Genomic DNA, 24,488 nt, shown 5'->3' with positions numbered 1-24,488 from the left:
AACAAGATGTCGGCAGCGGCGTTACTTATTTTGTTGGGACTTTCGGGACTCTTATCCATAACAGCCATACGAATCAAAGGAAACTCCACGGATGGAGGGTTTTTCAAGGATCAACGGATCGTTGGAGGTCAGGCGGCTGAGGATGGCTTCGCTCCCTATCAGATATCCTTGCAAGGAATCTCAGGCGCCCACTCCTGTGGTGGTGCTATAATCAACGAGACATTCGTCCTGACCGCCGCCCACTGCGTCGTAAATGCCTTTATTCCATGGCTGGTTGTCGTCACGGGCACCAATAAGTATAACCAACCGGGAGGCAGGTACTTCCTAAAGGCCATCCATATCCATTGTAACTACGATACTCCGGAGATGCACAACGACATTGCCCTGTTGGAACTAGTTGAGCCGATTGCGTGGGACGAGCGCACGCAGCCGATCCCCTTGCCCTTGGTGCCCATGCAGCCGGGTGATGAGGTGATCCTCACTGGATGGGGATCCACGGTCCTCTGGGGCGCCAGTCCCATCGACCTGCAGGTTCTGTACCTTCAGTACGTTCCCCATCGCGAGTGCAAGGCTCTGCTGAGCAACGATGACGATTGCGATGTGGGTCACATTTGCACCTTTTCGCGGCTGGGAGAAGGTGCCTGCCACGGAGATTCTGGTGGACCTTTGGTCAGCAATGGATACCTGGTGGGACTGGTCAACTGGGGATGGCCCTGCGCGACCGGAGTTCCGGTAAGTGATAGAAAACTCTAAACCACTTAGTGTTAGTGCCAGTCACCTCCTAGGAATCATGAACTAAATTGTGGCCTCTTCAAAAACATCTAGATGTCCAAGAACCCATTCAGAATATTTTGTGTATTTTCAGGACGTTCACGCCAGTGTTTATTTCTATCGTGATTGGATACGCAATGTCATGAGTGGGAATTCAAAGTGCACTGGCTTCAGCTCTAACCACTCCTAAAGGTTCCGGGTACTGCGACTATCATAACCCATAAAAAGGCTAATTTATAAGGCAAAGATAAAATAGCCTCGATAAGAATGGGCCACTTAATAAAGTTTTGATAGCGAAGAAGTTGACGTTTAGTGTTCAGTACTTGGTCAAACCTTCGATATGAAGCTGCTCCGTCTAAGCCTTTTGCTTCTCCTCGTTGTGAAGCCCCCGAGTCCCTGTGAATCAAAGCGCTTGGTTGGACCCTTTTCTGCAGGTCCATCTGGCAGGATTAAGGGCGGCGAGGAAGCCGAGGTCGGATTTGCTCCGTACCAGGTTTCCCTGCAACCCATAGTGGGTTCCCACAATTGCGGTGGTGCCATCCTAAACGAAAACTGGATCATAACAGCCGGACACTGCGTGGAGAACTTTGTTCCCGCCCTGGTCAATGTGATCACGGGCACCAATAAATGGGCCGAGCCGGGAGCCGTCTACTACACCGCCGAGATTCACATGCACTGTATGTACGACCAGCCCTACATGCATAACGACATCGCCCTGTTGAAGCTTACCCAGAACATCACCTTCAATGAGCTGACCCAACCGATCGCCTTGCCAATCAGACCAGTTCAATCCGGCGACGAGATCGTCCTCACGGGCTGGGGCTCCGATGTGGCCTACGGGAGCTCCTTGGAGGACCTGCACAAGCTGACCTTGGGCCTGGTTCCCTTGAATGAGTGCTACGAGACCTTCAACCGAACCAGCAGCATGGGCGTGGGTCACATCTGCACCTTTTCGCGCGAGGGCGAGGGCTCCTGTCACGGCGATTCCGGAGGCCCCCTGGTGAGCAATGGCCACTTGGTGGGTGTGGTCAATTGGGGACGACCCTGCGGGGTCGGACTGCCCGATGTGCAGGCCAATGTGTACTACTACCTTGACTGGATTCGCAGCAAGATTAGCGGCAACGACAAATGTTACTACTGATGTACTTTCCAAAATTTAATAGGCAATTGCTTGGAAAACTGTTACGTTTTGGAGGGAAATAAAGAAAACTTAATCTATATAATAAAGTGCCTTTTAAAATGGGTTTGCGTTTTTGTCAAGAAAAGTTCGGACAAACAGTTTTTTTTTAATTTTTTTTCAAATTTAAACGTTTACGCTAACGAAGTTTTCTTTTATAAAACAAATTCTAAAATTTATGGGCAATTTTAGTTAGTGAAATAAAGTAGTTTCAATTATAGATGCATAAATGCAATAAACATTGAGTAAATATTGAACAGACAATATGGGTAAACGCTCGGAAAAAGAAATCCATATTGCTGACTATCTGGAAAGGAACACTAGCTGAATTTCCTTATTGTTAATCCGCCACTAGCTTTTATTTCAACCAGTTTGTCACAGTACATTCTTACCTACTCAAATTCGTATGACTTGCTCAGCTTATTGTGCCCTGGGATAACAGGTTGGGATAGTTACTGGCGTAGCAGTGACAGTTGCTGCATGGTCCCGAGGTCATGCTCCTGATCCATTCCAGATAATAGTAGACGTTGGCGTGACTATCGGGCACTCCGAGTGCACAGGGATAGCCCCAATTGACCAGGCCGTAGAGCACTCCATTGTGCGTCAGCGGACCGCCGGAGTCGCCGTGGCAGGCTCCCTGTCCACCAGCCGTCAGTGTGCAGATATGGCAAGGACCGTTGGACGGATCGTCGTTCATTATCTCCTGGCAAGTCGAGTAGACCACATGCGTGAGATAAGCCTTTTGGAGTACATCGGGCGTATCGCCCCAGAGTTCCGTTGAGCCCCAGCCCGTGAGGAGCAACTGCGTCCCGTTTGCCAGCGGAGCTGTGGGCAGCTCAGCCGGTTGAGTGTACTCGTTGAACTTGATCGTATCGTTCAGCCGAATTAAGGCAATATCATTGTGGTAGGCGGGACTGTTGTAGTTGCAGTGGATCCAGTGCTCCTCCACGAAATACATGGCGTCCGGCTTGGCCCACTCCACAGTTCCCGTGGCCACTCGCAGGTAGGAGGGGTTATAGCCATATACACAGTGGGCCGCCGTCAGGACATGGCGTTCGTCGATGATGCATCCGCCGCATATGTGACCACCGTACATTCCCTGCAGCGATATCTGGTACTTGGCCTCGCCCAACTGCGCCTCCTCGCCGTTGATTACGCGATTCTGGAAGTTGACTCCTTCCGCCTTCGAGATCCACTCCAGCTGCTCCTCACTAAGCTGTGCCAATCGCACGGCGATGATGGGGCTATAGCAACTGCAGGCCAGGAGGATCACAAGGATCTGCACAACACCCAGTCGAACCATTATGCTGGGTGCTTGACTTTCAATGCGACAATTAAACCTGCATATGGGCTGTGATTTTTCTTTTATACTCGAACGTTTTATCGTAAGTCTTGGGGTTTTATCGTAAATCGGAATCAATGTTTCCGCACATGTATCTATGCCATAAAGCCTGATATCGTAAAAAGATATAGACGCACACTGATTATCATTTTGTGACAGGGCAATCAATGTCAGCGCCGTTATTGGATAGGAATAATATCTAGAATGGTCACTTGGCGGATATTACCACTGGACTTTATAAGAACGAGGGTTGCATCTCTTACCACCTACACCATATATCTAAGGGATTTATAAATTATCTTGTCAAGGAATCACATGATTTGATTTAAGAAGATTCCAAACGAACCATTTCAGTTTTTCTACTCAGAGTTAGAAATATTTGAATTATATATATTTTTCATGGTAATCAATTTTATTTTAGATCTTCTGGAACAGCAACATAATTTGTATAATTAAGCTCAATTGCATTTTCATCGGAAGAATAGGGATTTTATTTATATTCTTTTGAATAAATATCGTATAAAATTTCCAAAAAATCTAATTAACAAAAACAGTATTCCTAATTTGCAGGGTGAAGCTATTTAAACCCCAAGAGACAGTTAATTGTAGCGCACGAAATAAAAACATATAATTCGTGTATAATAATTGTAATTATTTATTCAAATAGTACTGGTTAAATCATTTCACTGGCTAAATCATTTTTCAGCCCTAGCATGACATTGCCTTATGCCGTAACATGCTAGCAAACAGTTCCATAAAAGTGTTGATTGGCCATCTAAAAGTAGGCAATGACCACATGGGTAAGGGGTATGTGTTATCAGCGTTGTTCTAATCAATACATTTATTTCACATATTAATGCCAACATTCATCATAGTCACTCAGTTAATCTCTATCCCTTATTATCTCCTTCAGGTAACGCGATTCTTGCATCCTGAGCGAGTCCTTCGGATCCAATCCTGATAGTAAACGGTGTTGGCATACCTGAAAGGATTGGCAATTCATAAATTCCCACCTTGTAAGAGGTAGATGAACTTTGTCTTACATATCGGGCATACCGACGCCGCAGGCTCTTCCCCAGTTGACCAGGCCCACCAGTTTGCCCTCCCACATCAGTGGACCTCCGGAGTCTCCGGAGCAGGCTCCCTCACCATCCCGCGTAAAGGTGCAAATATGGCCGACGTCGATGCCATCGTGAAAGTCCCATCTCTCCCTGCACACCTCGTGTGCGATGATGGTCAGGTTGATGGTCTGCAGATATTGCACTGTGGGGAAGCTACTTTCCGGAGCACCCCATCCCGTCAAAGTGACCGTGGAGCCCGCCGGAGGTTGCTCTCTGCTCAACTCAACGATCTGGGTGCGATCGTTGAATATAATCGACTCGTTGACATGGATCAACGCTATGTCATTGTTGTAGACGTAGGGAATGTCGTACAAACAATGGACTAGAGCCTCGTCCGGAAACAAAGTCTGTCCTGGCTCCAGGCGATCATTCGTGCCGACGATAATCCTCAGATCCTCGATGCTGAAGTCCAGTGCACAATGACCCGCGGTGAGGATCCACTGCTCGTTGAGAATGACTCCGCTGCAGATGTGGGTTTTCCAGGTGGTCTGGATGGACACCTGATAAGGAGCCACCCCGTCCTCCGCCTCCTGGCCACCCACAATTCGATTGTCCAAAAGTTTACGATCCAAACGCTTTCCGTGCGTGACGTCAATGGAAGTGCCCAGCAGAAGCAGCCAAATCAGAGAGAAACGGACAGCCATCCCCTAAAGAATATTTCCGAGACGAGGGACAATGTCGGACAGCGCGAATTAATGACCAGCAATGGAAAATTGTATGACCCAACTGAGCGTTTTTATAGGCTCTCCATATAAACCTATTTTATCGCACCTCGGGAGTTGGCTCACTTGGGTTTTCGCGGCCAACTGACCACTGGCCAGCAATCTTTATGGCCATAAACAGCCAGGTATCTTTACGGCTGCAAGGATAAAACCCAATCGGTAAAGGCGGAACGTCCAATTGGACCTGGTCGCTATAAACCCATGGACTTGTGTGACACGGTAAATCTCCGCACTGTATAAATGCACCGGTCGAACTAGCCAGTCAGCTCACAATGACCACGGCCGCATTGCCGCATATGCCACTTATCGCCATGTCCAGACCCATAAACTTCCCATTATCCAAAATTCGACCAAACTGGCCGATAAGATCCGCCATATGAAGTGTAATTTAAGGTGGCCCGCCTGGGGGATTTTAGTTTCGATTGTACCGCGCATATACCAAGCATGAGAAATAAGTGGAACTTTACGGCGCTGCTGGGCTTGACTCTGCTGGCTCTGCAGGAGCCTACGGAAGCCATGAGGATGAGAGGAGAACCGCTTCCGGGTTTGGCCAACATCGAGAGGCATCGCACAACCGAAGCTGTGCCCCAAGGTCGTGTGGCCGGGGGCTCCACCGCAACCGAGGGCGATTGGCCCTGGATAACCAGTATCCAAAATGTATACTCGTATCACCTGTGTGGAGGCCTCATACTCGACGAAAACTGGGTGCTCACAGCGGCCAGCTGCGTGGCGGGATTGAGGAAATCAAACCTGCTGGTTGTGACTGGAACTTCGGATTGGTGGGATCTATATGCTGCATACTACTATGTGGACCAGATCCATGTGCACTGCAACTTCGACAAGCCGCTGTACCACAACGACATAGCCCTGCTGCACTTGTCGTCCAGCATCGAGTTCAACGACGTGACAAAGAACATAACCTTGGCGGACATCGATGAATTGGAAGAGGGGGACAAGTTGACCTTTGCTGGTTGGGGCAGCACAGAGGCCATGGGCACCTATGGTCGCTATCTGCAGGAGGCATCCGGCACATATCTGCCGGTGGACGAGTGCCGGGAGAAGTTGCAGAACCAGGATGATGTGGACCTAGGTCATGTGTGCGTCCAAATGGACGCGGGCAAGGGAGCCTGCCACGGGGACGCTGGTGGACCGCTGATCGATGAGCAGCAGCGCTTGGTGGGCATTGGCAATTGGGGTGTGCCATGCGGACGTGGCTATCCGGTGAGTACTCCAATTATATACCTATATCGGAGAGTAATATATTTATTTATTGCCCATTATTTCCACTAGGATGTGTATGCGCGCACTGCCTTCTACCACGATTGGATCCGCACCACCATGAACGGGTGTACGATCGCCTAGACATTGGTCACCTCCTATCTGTGTACTAAAGGAAATGCGATTTATCAGCTTGGCAAGGGATTTTTAATATGACAAATATATAATATTTGAAAGCACTATTAAATATGATTTATTCATTAAAAAATGTCTTGTTTTTGATTTAAGTTAAGCTTTAGTATGGGGTATAAACAATATATCTTTAAAGAATATACTTTTTTTGCAAGATTACTATATAGTTCTCTTTTGTAAATCTTTTAAAAACCTAAATACCTTTTGACACCTATTTGAATTTTAACAGGCACACTTAAGTTTTTCAATTATTCATATTTTAATATTTAACATAATGTTACTTTATGTAACTAAAAATTCAATCTTGGACTTGTCCCTTGAGAAGTATTTAGTATTAGTTCGATAAGATCTGAATATAAACAAGATAGAATGCTATAGTTAAGTTACCCGTTTATATGATACCCTCTACTCAGCTAGTGGAAGTACGAACGTAAAATTTTAAAAAATTACAACATTTTCCCTGGAATCTGCATTTCTATTCTCAACTTTGTAGGATTTATAGTTCCTAAGATCTCGACGTTTATACGGACGGACAATCGACAAATCAAGAATATGTTTACTTTATATGGTCGGATACGCTTCTTTCTGCCTATTACATATTCAGCAAATCTAGTATACCTCTTTTATTACGAGTAACGGGTATAAAAATGATTATTGCCAGTCATTCGAAAACCATTTTGAGGTAATTTTTCACCTAAGTGGAAGTACGGGCAAGTACAGCAGAAAACATGATTGGGTTGCTGATTTATAAAAAGATATGGGATTTTTACGAGGGGAGAATTCGTGGGTTTTGTTCAGGCTGACCATGATTGAGATTGCACTACCTTTATGGCGGCCCATTAATATCACGCCAAATATCTATTATCGTATATTGAATATCGTTTATTGGAGCTTAGTTTCTTTTCAGCTGCACTCCTTTGCAATTAGTCCAATTTCAGCTGTTCGCCCAAGATGTCTTACCAATCCAGAGCGGTCTCTTTACTCGTCCTCGTCCTGTTGGCGTTATCCTTTTCGGAGGCCAGTCTACGGCGTCGAGCTTTCTCCTCAGAAATTCCCCAAGCCGCGAATAAATTTAGCTCCCGAATCGTTGGAGGAGAAGAGTCCGATGTCCTGGCGGCACCCTACCTAGTATCGATCCAAAACGCCTATGGGTAATCAACTTATCCTATTTCAAGTGTTAACAGTCCTTTATGCATCTCTTTTAAGTAACCACCTCGTGGCGGCAGCATCATCGACGATCAACATGTCATCACCGCAGGCAGTTGCGTGGCTGGATTACGAAAAAACAATGTGCAGGTGGTGACCCCACCTATAATAACTGGGATCGGCGGGCTGGATATACTCCGTGGAATATCATCATACACTGCAACTTCGACCAGCCGATGTACCATAACGACATTGCCCTGATCAAGACGAAAACTCTTTTTCGATACGATGATGTGAACAGAATATCACACTTACTCCTTGGAGGATTTGACAGATGGAGAAAAGCTGACCATATACGGATACGGCAGCACGGAGGTGGGAGGAGACCTGTCTGGGAACTGCGTCAATTGGATGTGACCTATGTCGCCCCCAGAAAGGTGCAATTCCACCTACGGCGGTAGTCCAGATCTAGATGTGGGTCACCTAAAAACGCCTATGGGTAATCAACTTATCCTTATTTGAACTAATCTATGGTGAAAAAAAGGATTTTCTTTCTATATTCAGAGCTATTAGTAGCAAGTCCGATCGAATTACCACAGAAGTTATATTATTTTTTTAAGGAAATATAATATTATTATCTTAAGTAATCTCTTATCTTTATGCATCTCTTTTAAGTAACCACCTCTGTGGCGGCAGCATCATCGACAATCAACATGTCATCACCGCAGGCAGTTGCGTGGCTGGATTACGAAAAAACAATGTGCAGGTGGTGACCACCACCTATAATAACTGGGGATCGGCGGGCTGGATATACTCCGTGGAGGATATCATCATACACTGCAACTTCGACCAGCCGATGTACCATAACGACATTGCCCTGATTAAGACGAAATCTCTTTTCGATTACGATGATGTGACACAGAATATCACACTTACTCCCTTGGAGGATTTGACAGATGGAGAAAAGCTGACCATATACGGATACGGCAGCACGGAGGTGGGAGGAGACCTTTCGTGGGAACTGCGCCAATTGGATGTAACCTATGTCGCCCCGGAAAGGTGCAATTCCACCTACGGTGGTAGTCCAGATCTGGATGTGGGTCACCTTTGTGCCGTGGGAAAGGTGGGAGCCGGAGCCTGTCATGGGGATACCGGAGGACCCATCGTTGACAGCCGTGGTCGCTTGGTGGGCGTTGGTAACTGGGGTGTTCCATGTGGCTATGGATTCCCCGATGTGTTCGCGCGCATCAGCTTTTACTACAGCTGGATTATATCCACGATCAACGGCTGTGCTATTTCCTAATTTAAAAATTGAAAGGTTTGTAGTCCAATATTTTAGTCGCCGAAAGATACATTCATTCAATAAAATAGTTTAAAAATTGTGCTCTGCATTTTGAGTATCGTTGGACGAATATTTTTATAGAACCGTCATTTGTTGCTTATCAGGGATGTTCCAAAAGATACATAGTCTCCTAAATTATGTCAAAGTCCAAAATCCAGTATGTGAAACAATTGATTAACTGGAAATCTTGATAATCCCTTGTCCAGACGTCTGCCAATGGTTGTAATTGTGGGTGATAAGTGAAACGTCAAAATTTCATTGAAGCCATAAAAAACAACTGGTTTTTCAGAAACAATATAATACACTACCGAGCCTTGATATGCAGAACCATTTCTATACAATATATTTTTTTATAATTATTGCTTGATAAAAGAAATAAGTATGGTTTTCATTACCTAAGTTATCGATCTTAATTTGTATATCATATTATATTTGTTTACAATTCGACTACTAATTTTTTAACTTGCCTTCCCTAAGGGTATGCCAACTTCAGTATCTTCAAGGGGTTCAATCATTTCGCAATTATTCCAGGCGAATTTTGAGTAAACTTCCATTCGATTACGACCCGATTATCAACCGGCGGCGTCTGAAGATCTGCCTAGCACAACTCGAACAAGCGCAAAGTCCGTCCCATTGCGTATGAGTAATCTTGCTACGGTCGTGAGCTAGTTGTCTATCACTCCCAGTCCAAATGGCAGTAGAATTCCCCCCCTATCAGGTACTATAGGGGCTATGGAAATTGTCATTATCGAAGGTTCCCACGAACTGAGTCGCTTATCGCAACAAAATATTCAAAAGAAACTCTTTGAGAGATAAGGAAATTTCGCACAGGGCTATAAAAGCGATTTTGGTGCCAAAAAGTGGGCAAACCGCTTACGGAACTCAAACACAACACAACCCTAAAAAGAAAGATTACAATTAATTAAAACACATAATTGAAGCAAAATGAAGTGGCTAGTACTGATCAGTGTTTTGGTGATCCTGTCTCAGTGTTCGGCGAAAAGCGTTAAGATCCATCGTCGACACCAGTTAAACCATCACTTGGGCCACGTTAAGCCCGAGACCCGGGTGATTGGAGGCGTCGATTCCCCCTCTGGATTTGCACCCTACCAGGTGTCCATCATGAACACCTTTGGCGAGCATGTGTGTGGTGGCAGTATCATCTCGCCAGAATGGATCCTCACCGCCGCCCATTGCATGGAGTGGCCCATTCAGTACCTGAAGGTTGTCACCGGCACATTGGACTACACGAAACCCGGAGCGGAGTACCTGGTAGATGGATCGAAGATCCATTGCAGTCACGACAAGCCGGCCTATCACAATGACATAGCCTTGATCCACACGGCTAAGCCCATTGTCTACGATGCCCTGACGCAACCCATTAAGCTGGCCAGTAAGGGGTCACTGCCGAAGGTGGGAGATAAGCTGACACTGACGGGATGGGGCAGCACCAAGACCTGGGGAAGGTACTCCACCCAGCTGCAGAAGATCGATCTGAACTACATCGAGCACGACAATTGCCAGTCCCGAGTGCGAAACGCCAACTGGCTGAGCGAAGGACATGTGTGCACCTTCACCCAGGAGGGCGAGGGATCCTGCCATGGCGATTCCGGCGGACCCTTGGTGGATGCCAACCAAACCCTCGTCGGCGTCGTCAACTGGGGTGAGGCATGTGCCATTGGCTATCCGGATGTCTTCGGCTCGGTCGCCTACTACCACGATTGGATCGAACAGATGATGACAGACTCTGGGACCGCATGCTAAAGGTCCAAAAGTCACCAGAGGGGGCACAAAAGCCAAAAGCGAACAAAAATAGCAGCTGTCATTTAATGGCTTCTGCAAATTGATCAAATTAGACTGTAAATTTTATCACTAAGATATCAAAGATATCATAAAATATTTATGAACAAATAAATGAGCAATTGCGCTTCAGTTAAAAACAAAACGTGTATGTATGTCATTCTTTTCAACACGGGAGTTTCATTTTGGCACTTTTAAAAAGTGCAATATTGATAGACCCACTGAAAGAAATCCCCCACTTCATGCTGTCCAGATAGCTCCAAAAGCCCAGTCATTCGTATGATCCATCGTGATATTTAGTTCTCAGAACTGAGTCAACAAACAAACAAGCGCCAGTTAGGAAGAAGTGGGATATCAGGAAGTATTGACTATCGCCTTTGGCATTGCTTAAAGTAGAGATTAGACTCAGAGTGCGATTGGCCAGGGAAATAAACAATACCTAAGTAGTTTTCCAGCAGGTTCTCAAATTAAATGATAATTAAATAGAGCTAATTGCGAGATTACTTTGATTAATATTATATCATAGTACACAAATGTCACAAATGTCACTTTATTGTGGCGTAGATGTTCCTTATTGAGCAAGTCTCAACCTATCTACCTTTTTAAGTTCCTATTATGTAAATTGAGTGCAAGTCGTACTTATCAGAACAACCTTGTTTGTGCTAAGTGGCTGCCTAAACTGAAGGGCTCTTCACTCAGCTGGACTTTAACAACCAGATATTGGCTTTGGAACGTGACTTAATTCCTAATTTCAAGGCGCAGTTTACCTATAAGAAACATTTTCCAAGGGGTAACGAAATTCAGTAATTCAAAGGGAAGCAGGCATTATGTTGCTCATTTTGGTGCCACTGGTTCTGTTCACTTCGAGTGCCTCCAGTCAGATCCTTTATCCTCCCCAGTATACCAAGAATCGCATTGTCGGCGGGGAGGAGGCCGCCGAGGGGCTGGCACCTTACCAGATTTCCCTTCAAGGAATCGGAAGTGGAGCGCATTCCTGTGGCGGTGCTATTATAGATGAGCGGTGGATTATAACGGCTGCTCACTGTACAAGAGGCAGACAGGCGACGGCATTTCGAGTCCTTACAGGCACCCATGATCTGCATCAAAATGGCTCCAAGTATTACTATCCCGACAGGATTGTGGAGCATAGCAACTATGCACCACGCAAGTATCGCAACGATATAGCTCTACTGCATCTGAATGAATCGATTGTGTTTGACAACGCCACCCAACCGGTGGAACTGGATCACGAGGCGTTGGTTCCTGGATCCCGTCTCCTTTTGACCGGTTGGGGAACTCTCTCCTTGGGCGGCGATGTTCCAGCCCGTCTGCAGAGTCTGGAAGTGAACTATGTGCCCTTCGAGCAGTGTCGAGCTGCCCACGACAATAGCACTCGGGTGGACATTGGCCACGTCTGCACCTTCAATGACAAGGGACGCGGAGCTTGTCATGGCGATTCCGGTGGTCCCCTGGTGCACAATGGCAAACTGGTGGCTCTGGTCAACTGGGGAATGCCCTGTGCTAAAGGTTACCCAGGTAAGAGTAATATAAAGTTCCTAAAATACATATTAACTGTCAATACTATCTTTTTTATTTACTATGTTGTACAGATGCTCACGCTTCAATTGCTTATTATCACGACTTTATTCGCACTCACCTAAGTCTGTCCAAAACGGACAGCTCTGAGGATCTCCAGGAGGAGATTATTACTCCCCAGGAATAGTGACAACGTCTTGATGGAGTGTTATGAATATAGAGGATAGGAAGAGGAATTTCCCCTGCAAATAAAACATTACACAATTCATTAAAATTTTGGAAATATAACCGAAAGCTAATAAACAAAGAAAGTGTACCAATAATTTGTACACATTTTATAAGTTCGTGTGGTCCTTGCTTACATTAAAGTATATGCATATTTTGAATTAATTTATTTAACCTGACGTTACTAATGTGCTGATCAATGCAAACTGGAAATTTACTGTAACAAATGGGCTTTATTTTGTAAAAAATCGTACAAATTATACAGTTATTTAGAACACAAATAAAGTGCTAATAGCACCTTTGAGGGTATTTCTAGAGAACCGCCGACGGCGAGATGAAGTTCCGTGACAATGGAAGGGTTCTCTGGAGTTTTGCAAGGACATCGGTTCTGCAACAGACTCGAAATACCTTCGCCAAAAAAATGCTTATTCCCCGCTTTAGCAGCACAAAGGATAGTTCTTCGTCCGATCAGCCCAACCTACTGAAGTATCATGTCTTACCGCTCGAAGAAACCCTGAACCGCTTTATGATGACCGTACAACCATTGCTGACACCCGAGGAATTTAAAAAGCAGGAGAAGATTACTTACGACTTCCAGAGGGGGCAGGGTGAAGAGTTACAAAATCTCCTGGAGGAAGTTGGTGGTCAGGAGAAGAACTGGTTAGCCCATCGCTGGCTGAAGGTTGCCTACTTGCAGTTCCGGTCGCCAGTGACCTGCTTCTCCAGTCCCGGCATGACCTTTCCCAAACAAAACTTTGAAAATGCCCACGAGTTTGTGGACTACACGTCGAGAGTTATCTTCGGATTGGGTGAGTTCAATGACTTGGTGCAGGCCAAGAAGATTCCGATTGTGAAAATGGGCAAGAACGAGTTGGACAACAGTCAGTTTGGCAAAGTGTTCGGCACATGCCGGATACCGAAAAGGTTTACGGACGACATCGTCTACAATCCGTGCTCTGATTATGTGGTGGTCATCTACCTGAATCATTTCTACCAACTGAAAATATACGACAAGGAAGGAAAACTGATAAGTGCACCATCTCTGGCTGCTCAACTAGGGAAAATAATGGTCAAGGAAACAGAACGGGGAGTTCCCTATGGCATTTTGACCACCGATTCGAGAGACAACTGGGCCGAGGCATATGAACACCTATCAAATACGCCCCGTAATACGGATGCCTTGAAAACCATTCAGAATGCTATGTTCACGGTGTCCCTTGACGAGTGTACCAGCCCAAAGGAAGGTCGAGATGCCGAGGAACTGGTCCTCTCGCTGATCCATGGAAAGGGCAGCCAGTGCAACAGCGCCAACCGCTGGATGGATAAGACGATTCAGTTGGTGGTGAACCCGAACGGAAACGTTGGATTCACCTACGAGCACTCGCCGGCCGAGGGTCAGCCGATCGCCATGATGATGGACTATGTGGTGAAGAAGATGAAGGATGACCCTAGTTTCGGGGAATGCGGATCGGACGACTTTACTCCAGCACGGAAAATACAGTTCTGCGATGTTAGCAAGTGCGTGGAGCAATGGCTGATAATCGCGCAAAAAAACGTGGACAAACTTGTCCAGGACCTTCAAATGAAGGTTCTTAAGTTCGATGGCTACGGCAAGGATTATATCAAGAAACAGCGCCTCGGTCCAGATAGCTATATTCAGATGGCCTTACAGTTGGCCTTCTTTAAATTGCACTCTGAGCCAGCTGCTCAATACGAGTCCGCGCATTTGCGCATCTTTGATGGTGGCAGGACCGAAACCATACGTTCGTGCTCGAATGAATCCCTGGCCTTTTGTCTCGCCATGGACGATGTGAGTTCCCCAGCGGAGGAAAAGGCTAATAAGATTCGTGAGGCGGTGATGTGCCACCAGATGTATGCCAAGCTGGCTCTTGTGGGAAAGGGAGTCGATCGTCACCTCTTTGGACTTAGACAAATGGCGGTGGAGAACTGCCTACCCGTTCCGGAGTTCTTTGCATCGCCAGGGTATGTGAAGTCCACACACTTTCGAATGTCCACTTCGCAGGTGGCCACCAAATACGACGCTTTCATGGGATATGGACCCTCTGCAGAAGATGGATACGCATGTTGCTACAATCCCCGTGAACATGACATCATTTTGGCCATATCCGCCTGGCGTCGCTGTCTGGCAACTGATCACCAAAAGCTTGCCAAGTTGCTGGCGCAGTCCTTTGCTCAAATGAGGGAGGTGCTCGGAGATTGTCCACCTTCGACAGACAAGCCGCCAAAGCTTAAGTGCAAATTTTAAAAGTGGTTCTCTAGAACATACTTCTCATTGTATTTGCATGCTCATAGACAAAATTTAGTTCAATTGAAAAGATAACCTCTTTTACTTCTCAAGTTTTTTAAACAATCTATTTTAATACGGATTTGGGTAACATTGGCAAGCACTTAAAACTAGGCGGTGTTGATGACAGCTAACTAGGTCTGGATGTGACGAGCAATGAAGAATACTTAGAACTGGTTCGCGGGCAGATAATGATTACCGATGGGACCAACGCCAGAATTTCCAGCACCGTTCTCCACAAAGTGTCCCTCTGAATGAAGCTGCTGCTGCTGCGGCTGCTGCTGCTCCTCCTCCTCCTCCTCTGGGGGATCCAAGGAGCCAACCACCGAGGTGATGGGGGCCACTCCCTCGTCGGTGATGGTGGAACTGCCTCCCAAAGTATCGTACTGCGACTGAATCTGCCGCTGGGCATTGAGGGCCTCCTCGGGAGTGCGGTACTTGATGAAGAACACCTCCGGCTTGTTGATCTGCTGTGGCGCCTCGGCAATGGCATCCTGCAGATCGGCGGCGCTCGTCTTCTTGGCCAGCACATAGACCACGGTCTTCTCTTGCTTGAGGGTCTTGGCCAAGTTAAGAGCCGCCGCGCGGTTGGTCTGAGCCGGCGTCTTGACGAACAGCACATTGTAATGGTTGCGAGGCTGCTGGGCCAACTGGTTCAGCTCGTCCTGGACCTCATCCTCGGACTCCTCGGGCGCCGAGTGGATGAAGAAGTTTTTGGTCACGATGGGCCGCTTGGGAATCCTCACACGCGGACGAGCGCGGCGCTGCTGCTGGATGGGCGCGGTCTGGAAGTTGACGGGGAAACCGGCGGGCATAGGGAATGATCCGGATGTGGGACGAACGCCAGGCTGGGCAGAATGGAGCTGGCCGGCGGGCGGGAGGTAGGGCAGTGGGAGAGGGGGCAGCACCGGATGCGAGGATTGCTGGGGCTGGAGCTGCTGCTGCAGCTGCTGGTTCAACAGGTGGGCCACAATAGGAGGCTGCTGCTGCTGCTGCTGCTGCTGCTGCTGCTGCTGGATGCGGTAGTTGTAGCCCGCCTGGGTCAAGCTGATGTCCGCCTGGCTGAGGCTGAGGCACATGGCGCCCATCAGAACCGTCTGAAAGATAAGCAATCATTATAATCCCTTGTAATCCATTTGGCATAGAGGTAATCCAATCCAAGGGCCAACGCACCACAAATATCTTCATGCTGTCGCTTGGGTGGGTGTCTCTCTGCTGGTTAGCTGTCTTTAGCCGAATGCTCCCTCGCTGTCCGAGTTTCTTAGTGCTGTGATGATGGGTCAACCGGGCACCGGGCCTTTTATACCAATCCACGGCTCCAACTAGTTTATAATCGGAAACAAATCGTGAAACAGCAGCCAACACAGTTGCAACAGTGCAGGGGTCATAAAACATTTGTTATGCGTGGCGAAGAGGTTGTTCGGATTCATCTGGTTGGTTGGTGGCAAGTGGGCTTTTGTATTAACCTTACTCTATGGGCTCCACAAACGTCGAGCGAGAGGAAACCCCAACAATGGGTGATACACATACGACAAAAAATCTGCAATCGTTGTAAACAAGTTAGTCAAGCTGTAACCATATCATTTCGATCATTTGCCTTATAAATACAATAAATTGAAGGTGCGTGTTAGACATGTTAAACGTTCACTTAAATTATCTATTTAATATGATTTAAGAACATACAACATATTAAACATATTAGATTTACCTTACGAATTATAAATAAAATAATTTTCAGGGAACTAATCATTAGCATTTCTACTTCATATATTCATTTGTTTAAATAACTGGGTTGTTTCGGTGGCATTGCAATTGTAAGTATGTAAAAGACATCCCAAGATATCCATGGTTGCCAAGGGGACAATAAAAGCTCCATTTAAATTGAAACAAAAGTATTGTTTATCTTGGTGGTTTTTGCAGATCAGTTGATCAGTTGTCCCAGTGCGATATGTAAATATTGATGACGACGATAGGCGACGAGGTTACTGGTCGACTTAAAATGCACTTTTGTCTACGGGACCATTGTCTCTACTTTGTTTTATTGTTCGAAACCCGAGCTATCAAATGGAAATTGAAAATGGTGTATTCGGGGACTTCAGCATTTCGCATCTGTTTTGGTCTGACCCAAGGTCTAGGTTTTGTGTCCATTCGATGGGGCGTAAGTGTTGGGCGATTTATTGTCAGCTTTAAGTGTGCCAAATTGAGGCAAAATGCTCGTATACTTGGAATTGGTTTTCAAACTAAAAAGTGAAGGTAAATAACCTGATAAAATCGAAAGCACAGCTCATCAATTGGATATGCCAACTTCCAGCGGAAATTAGTTGTCATAACAAACAGATGCATACGGAATGAGCTGAGATATATACCTTATAGGGCTAATTGGCCGGCCTATTATTGTGGGTAAATGTACAAATGGTGTATGTAATATGGTGTAATATCGAAGAGCAGATAGCAAGGTTCGCTGCTTCCTTTCCAATTTGGACCTGGAAACTTACCACCTTAGTTATATTTCAAAATCTCGTGCATCCGACAGGGTGCATCTCATTAGCTGGGTGAAATTCTGCCCACAAATCAAAATAAACCAGTCAAGGCAACTTGGCCACGAGATAATAAGTTAGCCCACATTTTAACGGGTGTTTTCTGGTCGATGCCAAAAAACTGGTTTCCAACTTTCTCACGCCAATTTCGGGGACCATGAAAAACAGTGAAATGGAACCGAAACTATGTTTCCTTTTTTGACTCGAATAATTTGTTTATGTGGGTCATTAAAGATGCAAAGATCTGTCAAAGAAATATACGATAAGTTGCCGTTTGTAATGGGAAACCAAAATTACCTTGTCATTAATTAATAGACCCAAATGCATTAGGACGAAAGTAGTAACAACAGAAAATTATAAATTTAAATGAAAATATAAATAAAATACGATCACAACAGAGCTCTTGTGATTAATGAGTGCCAACTATTGCCGCACTTTGCATATTTTATGCAAAATGGATAAGTTGCCAAAATCTATTGAATGCAAAACACTCGGTGCGCAGATTAGTCAAAGCATAAAAGTGAATGTTGACGGCACAGAAATTATGATTTGCGTAACAAAACTATTTTATTTTAATTTATTAATTCACACCATGGGAGGTTTTGACATAGGCTGCTTTGTCCATTTCTATGCATAGCATTAGCAACCGAATCCGACCCCAAACTCCGTCCACCTGCGAATCCGTATCCCAAATCCATCACATCGAATTGATTGGGCGATAAATGCGCCTGCGATGCCTACCATCCGGTCATAATAAATGCATTTTTAATTACTGGCCTAAAAATGGGTACAAATTAATTATGGGACACCTCGAGCTCACAACTCTTTCGGGATGACCACCAAACCATAGAAAATAAAATTATTATTTCAATAAGCAGGTGTATCAAATCGTGTTTTGCTTCTTCTGTGCTTAAGCTGACAGTTTAACATGGGCTGTAGGACAAATATTGACAAATGATTGAGGCTCGATATCCGACATACTTTAATCGGATGGTTTTTTATAAGTTTCAAGTAGAAGCAGCAAAAAGTTGTATCTTGCTTGATGTGTTAGAAAAATTACCTAGCACCCAATTAAATAATAGCATTTATTTTATTGACAGTAAACTGTAAACTATTCAATTTATTGATTAGACTGGCGTTTTACTCAAACTAAGATAGATAACTATTCGATCCGGCTTATGCAACACGCGTGCTGTACGAACTTAATCCATCGGTCTCACAGAAATGGTTGTTAAAATACTTGCTGTGGGCCAAGACAATATAAAGGCCCACACACATACACGTACATAGTAGTACATAGGTCTAGAAAGCGTGGTAATCATAAGAAGTTAAGGGACAAATGCTGTCGAACAAATTGGGTGACTTTGGCCCTCTCACAAATTGCAGTTCACATTCGGCTATCGAGTTCGATATTAGTGGTTCAACAAGTGTTCAATTAGTTATTCTAGTTGCGTGTATATATATGTTTATAGTATGTTTAGTATTTGTTTCAGGCGTGATTTTGTGTATGTAGGTAATGTGTAAAATGTAAATGTATTGGCGTTACAATGAGTTGCTCTCTTTAGGATCTAATAATCAAACGGCAGAGCAGAGTTTGTTAAGCACTCTTGTTAAGTAATCCGCCATTCGCTTTGTAAGTTCTCTAAAATATTAATGTTTCCGATACACTCTATATATATATAGTTTTTAATATCACGTTCATCGTTTACACTTTTTGCTTGTTCTGTTACAATGTTTGTTCTGATTTTGCATCTATATCTTCTGATCTCGATTGGAGTATTAAACTACGTAGAGCCGATTTAACAATAGGTATAGATATCTGTATATATGTATTTAATATATAGAGCGAAACAAAGTTACCGACGCAGGTGAAATTTTGAAAATTCCAAAAGGGGGTAATCATCCTAAGTTGAAACGCCTTTAATTTAGACAAGACATAGACATAAAACACATTTCCGGCTTCGATTCAGCGTTTTCTTTTTTTTTCAGCTAAGCTTCCTTCTCACGGCTCGTGACTTCGGACGAACTTCTCCAGTTGCCTGTGCAACTGATTATGGTAGGGTATCCGGTGTTTGCTTATCGCCGTGGCCGCCAAACACTGCAGGGTTACGAAGTTGAGCAGTGGAATGGTGCTGGTGGGATTGGAGGCTATTAAGTCGTAGGGCCGCTTGTCAGCGCGATTCGGTTGATCGATGTCACCTCCGCACTTGAGCAAAAGGTGAACAATCTGAGGAGAAAAGTTGTAATTGTATTGATCAAGAGTTTGTATGTCCTGACTGATGGCCTTCGTACCTCATTGTCATAGTTGTAAGGCTGGCAGGCGACATGCAGAGGCGTGGATTTGGCTTCGTTCTTTATGTTGACATCGACACCGCACTGGATAAGCAGCTTGATGACTTCCGCATTGGGGAACACAGTCTTCTGCGGATGATAGAGGCAGTTAAGAAAGAATGTCTAATGACAAATGGTGGTGTTTACGCACATCGGCAAAGTTGTCATCAGTGATGTAGCCGCTCTTAATTACATTTAGCCGCGAGGCGCAGAGATGTAGCATGGTGTCGGCGGTACTGGCACTTCGCAAGTTTCCCACGACCACCGCTTCGTGGACCGCCTGGCGGATGAGCTTGTTCTGCGCCTCAGTGTGGACGGTATTTATCAGTAAATAGATAAGGTGAGCCAAACACCTCATCACCCGGTCGTAATTCTCCTGCTGTCTCCTGAAAACAGGCCTCAAGAGCAGCAGGTGCTTCACCACAATAGCGCTTTCCGACAGTGTTCGAAATACCCCGAGCACATCTTCGAACCTGGGCAACACTTTATCCTGATGGACAAACCTTGCTCTTGCATCGCTCCTTATATGACTTGAGTTCTGGACATGCAAGTCCAACATCAACCGCACCAGAGCCTGTGCCGCAAAGCAAGTTTCAAAATGCAGGATAGACCAGTTGGACACGCGCACTTCGAGCAGGAAGCGCCACAGATCAATGCAGCGTTGCAGCTGGAGTGAGTCCGCATACGAAGCACCCCTGTATTAAGAGATTTTAAGTTGAGAGTTAAAGAAAAAATAATTGATTTGTAATCACCTAAAAGTTAAGCGAAAGAGCATATCCTTATGGGTCAGTCCCAGAACACGCTCGCAAATAAGTAAGCTCTGGGTCCGCATTGCATCCATATCGGTGGCAATGTTATCCAGCTCCTCTAGCGTACTAAACTCCACGGCATTTTCGTAGGCAGTGCGCAGAGGAACCTGCGGTTTTTTCTCTATATACGGTGAATAAGCTGCCCGGATGTGATGGGCCATGCGCCAATGCAGGATGCACACCCTCGACTCGTTGTGCTCATCGAGGAACGTCGATCCCATCAGCTCGTGGGCCTCGGCCAACCGTGCAGGCGTGTAATTCAACTCTTTTTTCAAGAAGTCGAAGATCTGATGTGCTCCCTTAAGGCAGGCAGTTCGAAGGGCATCATCACCGTACCGACTTTTGGCATATGGGTCTGCGCCTTCCTCAATCAACATTTTCGTGGTATCCAGCCGGTGCTCCTGGATTGCGTAGTGCAGCGCCGTCTTGTCCTGAATGTCCCTCGCATTAATGTCAGCACCCCTTTGCACCAGATACAGGCACAACTGCACCGACTGTACCGAGTTAATCAGGCAGGTGCCGCCATTGATGTTGGGTCGCTTGATGTCCGCTCCGTTCTCGACCAGGAACTTTACTGCAAGTTTAAGTAGTACAGATTGATAATATTAGAGCAAATACAATATTAGTCTTTAGGGATATATTGCATTTTGAAATTAACTTTAATGTTGTTAACTCCTTACCGATATCAACGTGGGTCATGTAGCAGGCACTTCGCACCGGCGTCGATCCCGAATCGGAGGTGGCATTAATGTCGCAACCGATGCGCACCAGGTACTTGACCATGGCCAGCTTCCCAGAAACGACAGCCGCCCAAAGTGGCGATACATAGTGAAAGCTATTATCCTCCGGCACCTCGAAGTGGCCCCTTTGCTCGATGTCCGCCCCGCAAGTATTGATCAGATACTTGGCGATGTACACGGCACCTCGTTTGCAGGCGATGAAGAGGGGTGCGCAGCCATTTCGCTGCTTTCGCACCACCTCGCGACGAGAATCGTGGGGCAGCCTGAAAACAGATAAGAAATCGATGTAAATAAACTTTAATAATTCATTATTATTTTTCGAATAGTAGACCAGACTTTTCCGAATTTCTTTCTGTGCAAGGTAGGGTAAAAAAATCGGAGGCACGTGCAGGGGCAATGATTTTGTAGGCATTTGTTGATAAGATCGAGCGTTCGACGACGTCAACACATTGGGGCTTTCAGTAGTGAATTCACACAATTTAAGTAGCTTTTTGTGATTACAAAAACCATAAATTGGAACAAACCCTTAATTTATCTATTAAAATATCTGTTTAAAAGGACAATAACATTTCGAGAATGAATTATACGCAGTATCCGTAAGTCTATACCGTAACATCGAGAGATTAATTCATGACGTGCGTTGTATTGAAGAAGGTGGCTTCCCTATAATTTTAATACTTTATTTATCAGTAAAGTCAGGCGATTCGATTAGTTCCATTAGTCCGTCTGTTTAATACGGGTATTTAGAAGCAATCAAAAGAACACTGTCCAAAATTATTGTTTTTCAATTCGTTTTATCTCTGCAGAATGAATTATTTAATAGTCTCTACTTATGAAAATGTTCGTGCAAAGGAATTTTGTCTAGGAGGCAAAGATAGATGGTGTCATTGAAAATTATTTATTATAAGTTTCAGCCGAATCGAGTCATGTTGGTAATGTTGTTACTTTTATATATCGGGAATTAAAGGGCTGTATCAGTTATTTGAGAAGTAATTATATCAAATGCATACTTATTAAATAGAACCAAAATGGTTGGCTTGTATAAATATTTCACTGCAGACATTATTATTGATTTGGGAAAACTTTCACCGCAGAATTGGTCATTGGTATTAGCTAATTGAAATGAATGAAATGAAATAGTGTGGAATGTGCCACAGAACCAATTAATTGGTTAATTAAATAATAATATTTTCATGGGAGACAATTACAGGGACGTACTTTTCCAGTTCGTGGACCAGGTGGTGCGACAGCATCGAGTCCGCTTGGATGCGCTTGACCTCCTCGATCAGCTCGTGACTGAGCTTTGTTAGCTCCACCTTGGGACCGCTCTGCTTGCGTTCGTTGGCCATTGATGGCCGTGGGAGTGGCTGCACCTGCTCCTGGCGGATATTGCGCTGCTGATCCTGATCCTTGGCTTCCAGCACCAGCTGCAGCTGCTCGACCTGTCGACGGCTGCCTTCAAGTGAGCGCATTGCCAGCGCACCGTCTCATTGCCAATTGATGGGTGGCTGGCTCTATATCCTTTGCAGTGGGTGTGGGGGGTAGGTGATGGGTGGTGGATGGTCTCCTCCCGGTTGTCCTTGGGCCACTGCCCCTTGCAAAAACGGTGCGGTGACCCACCAGCCTGGGCTGCTTCTACTTAATTGGGTTGCCTCTCACTGCTCCCGTTATTCAGCCCAAGGCCGTCCGAACACTTTCTTTTTCTCTCTCTGTATCTCCGCTTGGTTGCCTTTCCTTCTTTTCTTCGAATCAATTTCTATGCAGCGTGAAACTTGTGTGCATAATCTATGGAGTTCCGAGGGCGATACTCGCAGATCGCAATTGCAAAATTCAAAACAATAACAACGTGAGCAGTGTGTATTGGTGTTGGTGTCTGGATCACGGTTTACACCATGTTTTTCCGTGTTTTCTGTTTATAAATAAAAGTCAGCAAAAATCTTAACGTCAAAACAGTGTGTACACAAGTGGGGGATGACAATAACTGAAACAGCTGCTGTAACATACGACTGTAGGCCATAACAGAGGGACAGTGTTGCCACACCTTGCCGACACAGGAGTTGGCGCTCTTTTTTCATGTGGTATTACTTAAAAGTAAACCCGTATGTAATTTATAGAAGCTAAGACCATTTTTAGAATCTTAATCCGTACCTTAAATTATGCTATGTGTGGCATACAACAATATTTTACATATTTACTATTTAAGGCGGATATCGATAATAACAAGGCTTACGAGCTATCGATATTTTCAGATTTCTGGCAACCCTGCTTTCAAAGGCACAGCAACAACGACGCGCTGTTTGCAAAAAAGAACTCAATTTTAGGATTTCTCTTTAGAATTGTTGAGTAATAGGAAATGGAATCGCCAGCGGTGAACGAAGTCGCAGCGGGCTTGGGCGGTGAAAAACTTGAGGTGTTTCGCAAGCTAAATCTTCTGGAACAGCATCGCGTGGAGAGCTACAAGAGTTGGCCCTTCCCAGAGACCGCATCCTGCAGTATTTCGAAGGTAAGGAAGTCACTGAAAGGTCAAAAATACCCAAATGGTAATCTATAGTAACTAATCTATTATATATCACAGATGGCCGAAGCGGGGTTCTATTGGACGGGCACCAAGCGGGAAAATGACACTGCCACTTGCTTTGTGTGCGGGAAAACCCTCGATGGCTGGGAACCCGAGGATGATCCGTGGAAGGAGCACCTTAAGCATGCACCCCAGTGCGAGTTCGCGAAGCTGTCCTGTCCAGAAAGGGATCTAACCGTATGTTCCTCATGCTTCACCTGGCTCACCGAACCCGCCTGGCATCTCAATCTTATAATTTTGTTGTAGGTGTCACAATTTCTCGAAATTCTTGGAACCGTTGTTAAAGGCAGCATAGAGAAAACCTGCAAAGCCTTCAAATCGAGCTTCATTCGGGAAAACGAGGAGCGTCTGGATGAGTTTACGCATAATCAAAAATAGAGCGCTAATTTTTTAAACCTTTAATATATATATATAACCTGCTATTTATCATGATTGTCAATAAAACGCAATGTTAGTCCCATTGAATGTACCAAAACATATGTATGTCAGTAGACTCAACTCGAATATGCAGCAATTCGTAGAAGTACCTACATTTAAACAAATCTGCCGCGAATTCAATTCCAAAACATCCACGCTGCACGGTCATACTAAGCTTT

The 24,488-nt window shown here is 45.2% G+C and overlaps 12 protein-coding genes across 12 annotated transcripts; 8 read left to right on the top strand and 4 right to left on the bottom strand.

Annotated features, from left to right (window-relative positions):
* Position 1: 1 nt before the first annotated feature.
* LOC122620948 (chymotrypsin-2) lies at positions 2-1,061 on the top strand. The gene is made up of 2 exons (XM_043798643.1): positions 2-732; positions 866-1,061. Exons 1-2 carry the CDS (start codon positions 7-9, stop codon positions 959-961), a joined length of 822 nt encoding a protein of 273 aa, XP_043654578.1. The 5' UTR covers positions 2-6; the 3' UTR covers positions 962-1,061.
* Positions 1,062-1,079: 18 nt separating this feature from the next.
* Positions 1,080-1,995, top strand: LOC122620950 (chymotrypsin-1). Its single transcript, XM_043798645.1, has one exon. The coding sequence runs from the start codon at positions 1,112-1,114 to the stop codon at positions 1,910-1,912; it is 801 nt and encodes a 266-aa protein (XP_043654580.1). The 5' UTR covers positions 1,080-1,111; the 3' UTR covers positions 1,913-1,995.
* Positions 1,996-2,277: 282 nt separating this feature from the next.
* On the bottom strand, positions 2,278-3,292 carry LOC122622613 (chymotrypsin-2). Its single transcript, XM_043801193.1, has one exon. The coding sequence runs from the start codon at positions 3,249-3,251 to the stop codon at positions 2,364-2,366; it is 888 nt and encodes a 295-aa protein (XP_043657128.1). The 5' UTR covers positions 3,252-3,292; the 3' UTR covers positions 2,278-2,363.
* A 727-nt stretch (positions 3,293-4,019) lies between these two features.
* LOC122620582 (chymotrypsin-1) lies at positions 4,020-5,138 on the bottom strand. Its single transcript, XM_043798112.1, has 2 exons — positions 4,334-5,138; positions 4,020-4,272 (listed from the first exon to the last, which is right to left on the bottom strand). Exons 1-2 carry the CDS (start codon positions 5,053-5,055, stop codon positions 4,200-4,202), a joined length of 795 nt encoding a protein of 264 aa, XP_043654047.1. The 5' UTR covers positions 5,056-5,138; the 3' UTR covers positions 4,020-4,199.
* Positions 5,139-5,544: 406 nt separating this feature from the next.
* On the top strand, positions 5,545-6,586 carry LOC122620583 (chymotrypsin-2). Its single transcript, XM_043798113.1, has 2 exons — positions 5,545-6,354; positions 6,424-6,586. The coding sequence occupies exons 1-2, from the start codon at positions 5,578-5,580 to the stop codon at positions 6,493-6,495; spliced, it is 849 nt and encodes a 282-aa protein (XP_043654048.1). The 5' UTR covers positions 5,545-5,577; the 3' UTR covers positions 6,496-6,586.
* Positions 6,587-7,460: 874 nt separating this feature from the next.
* Positions 7,461-9,071, top strand: LOC122621084 (chymotrypsin-1). Its single transcript, XM_043798832.1, has 2 exons — positions 7,461-7,694; positions 8,365-9,071. Exons 1-2 carry the CDS (start codon positions 7,495-7,497, stop codon positions 8,990-8,992), a joined length of 828 nt encoding a protein of 275 aa, XP_043654767.1. The 5' UTR covers positions 7,461-7,494; the 3' UTR covers positions 8,993-9,071.
* Positions 9,072-9,907: 836 nt separating this feature from the next.
* On the top strand, positions 9,908-10,942 carry LOC122620926 (chymotrypsin-2). Its single transcript, XM_043798611.1, has one exon. The coding sequence runs from the start codon at positions 9,977-9,979 to the stop codon at positions 10,793-10,795; it is 819 nt and encodes a 272-aa protein (XP_043654546.1). The 5' UTR covers positions 9,908-9,976; the 3' UTR covers positions 10,796-10,942.
* A 689-nt stretch (positions 10,943-11,631) lies between these two features.
* LOC122621386 (chymotrypsin-2) lies at positions 11,632-12,554 on the top strand. The gene is made up of 2 exons (XM_043799232.1): positions 11,632-12,367; positions 12,442-12,554. Exons 1-2 carry the CDS (start codon positions 11,659-11,661, stop codon positions 12,552-12,554), a joined length of 822 nt encoding a protein of 273 aa, XP_043655167.1. The 5' UTR covers positions 11,632-11,658.
* Positions 12,555-12,795: 241 nt separating this feature from the next.
* On the top strand, positions 12,796-14,960 carry LOC122620232 (carnitine O-acetyltransferase). Its single transcript, XM_043797604.1, has one exon. The coding sequence runs from the start codon at positions 12,927-12,929 to the stop codon at positions 14,856-14,858; it is 1,932 nt and encodes a 643-aa protein (XP_043653539.1). The 5' UTR covers positions 12,796-12,926; the 3' UTR covers positions 14,859-14,960.
* Positions 14,961-15,022: 62 nt separating this feature from the next.
* On the bottom strand, positions 15,023-16,413 carry LOC122620233 (mediator of RNA polymerase II transcription subunit 15). Its single transcript, XM_043797605.1, has one exon. It carries the CDS (start codon positions 15,983-15,985, stop codon positions 15,065-15,067), a length of 921 nt encoding a protein of 306 aa, XP_043653540.1. The 5' UTR covers positions 15,986-16,413; the 3' UTR covers positions 15,023-15,064.
* A 2,833-nt stretch (positions 16,414-19,246) lies between these two features.
* LOC122619362 (protein fem-1 homolog A) lies at positions 19,247-23,279 on the bottom strand. Its single transcript, XM_043796258.1, has 6 exons — positions 22,533-23,279; positions 21,255-21,577; positions 20,518-21,148; positions 19,917-20,460; positions 19,727-19,855; positions 19,247-19,661 (listed from the first exon to the last, which is right to left on the bottom strand). Exons 1-6 carry the CDS (start codon positions 22,784-22,786, stop codon positions 19,437-19,439), a joined length of 2,106 nt encoding a protein of 701 aa, XP_043652193.1. The 5' UTR covers positions 22,787-23,279; the 3' UTR covers positions 19,247-19,436.
* Positions 23,280-23,577: 298 nt separating this feature from the next.
* On the top strand, positions 23,578-24,367 carry LOC122620859 (baculoviral IAP repeat-containing protein 5). The gene is made up of 3 exons (XM_043798529.1): positions 23,578-23,817; positions 23,890-24,069; positions 24,139-24,367. The coding sequence occupies exons 1-3, from the start codon at positions 23,668-23,670 to the stop codon at positions 24,268-24,270; spliced, it is 462 nt and encodes a 153-aa protein (XP_043654464.1). The 5' UTR covers positions 23,578-23,667; the 3' UTR covers positions 24,271-24,367.
* The last annotated feature ends 121 nt before the right edge of the window (positions 24,368-24,488 follow it).

Source organism: Drosophila teissieri, chromosome 3R, assembly GCF_016746235.2.
Source record: "Drosophila teissieri strain GT53w chromosome 3R, Prin_Dtei_1.1, whole genome shotgun sequence".
NCBI lineage: Eukaryota > Metazoa > Arthropoda > Insecta > Diptera > Drosophilidae > Drosophila > Drosophila teissieri.
This window is presented reverse-complemented; position numbering and strand designations above follow the sequence as displayed.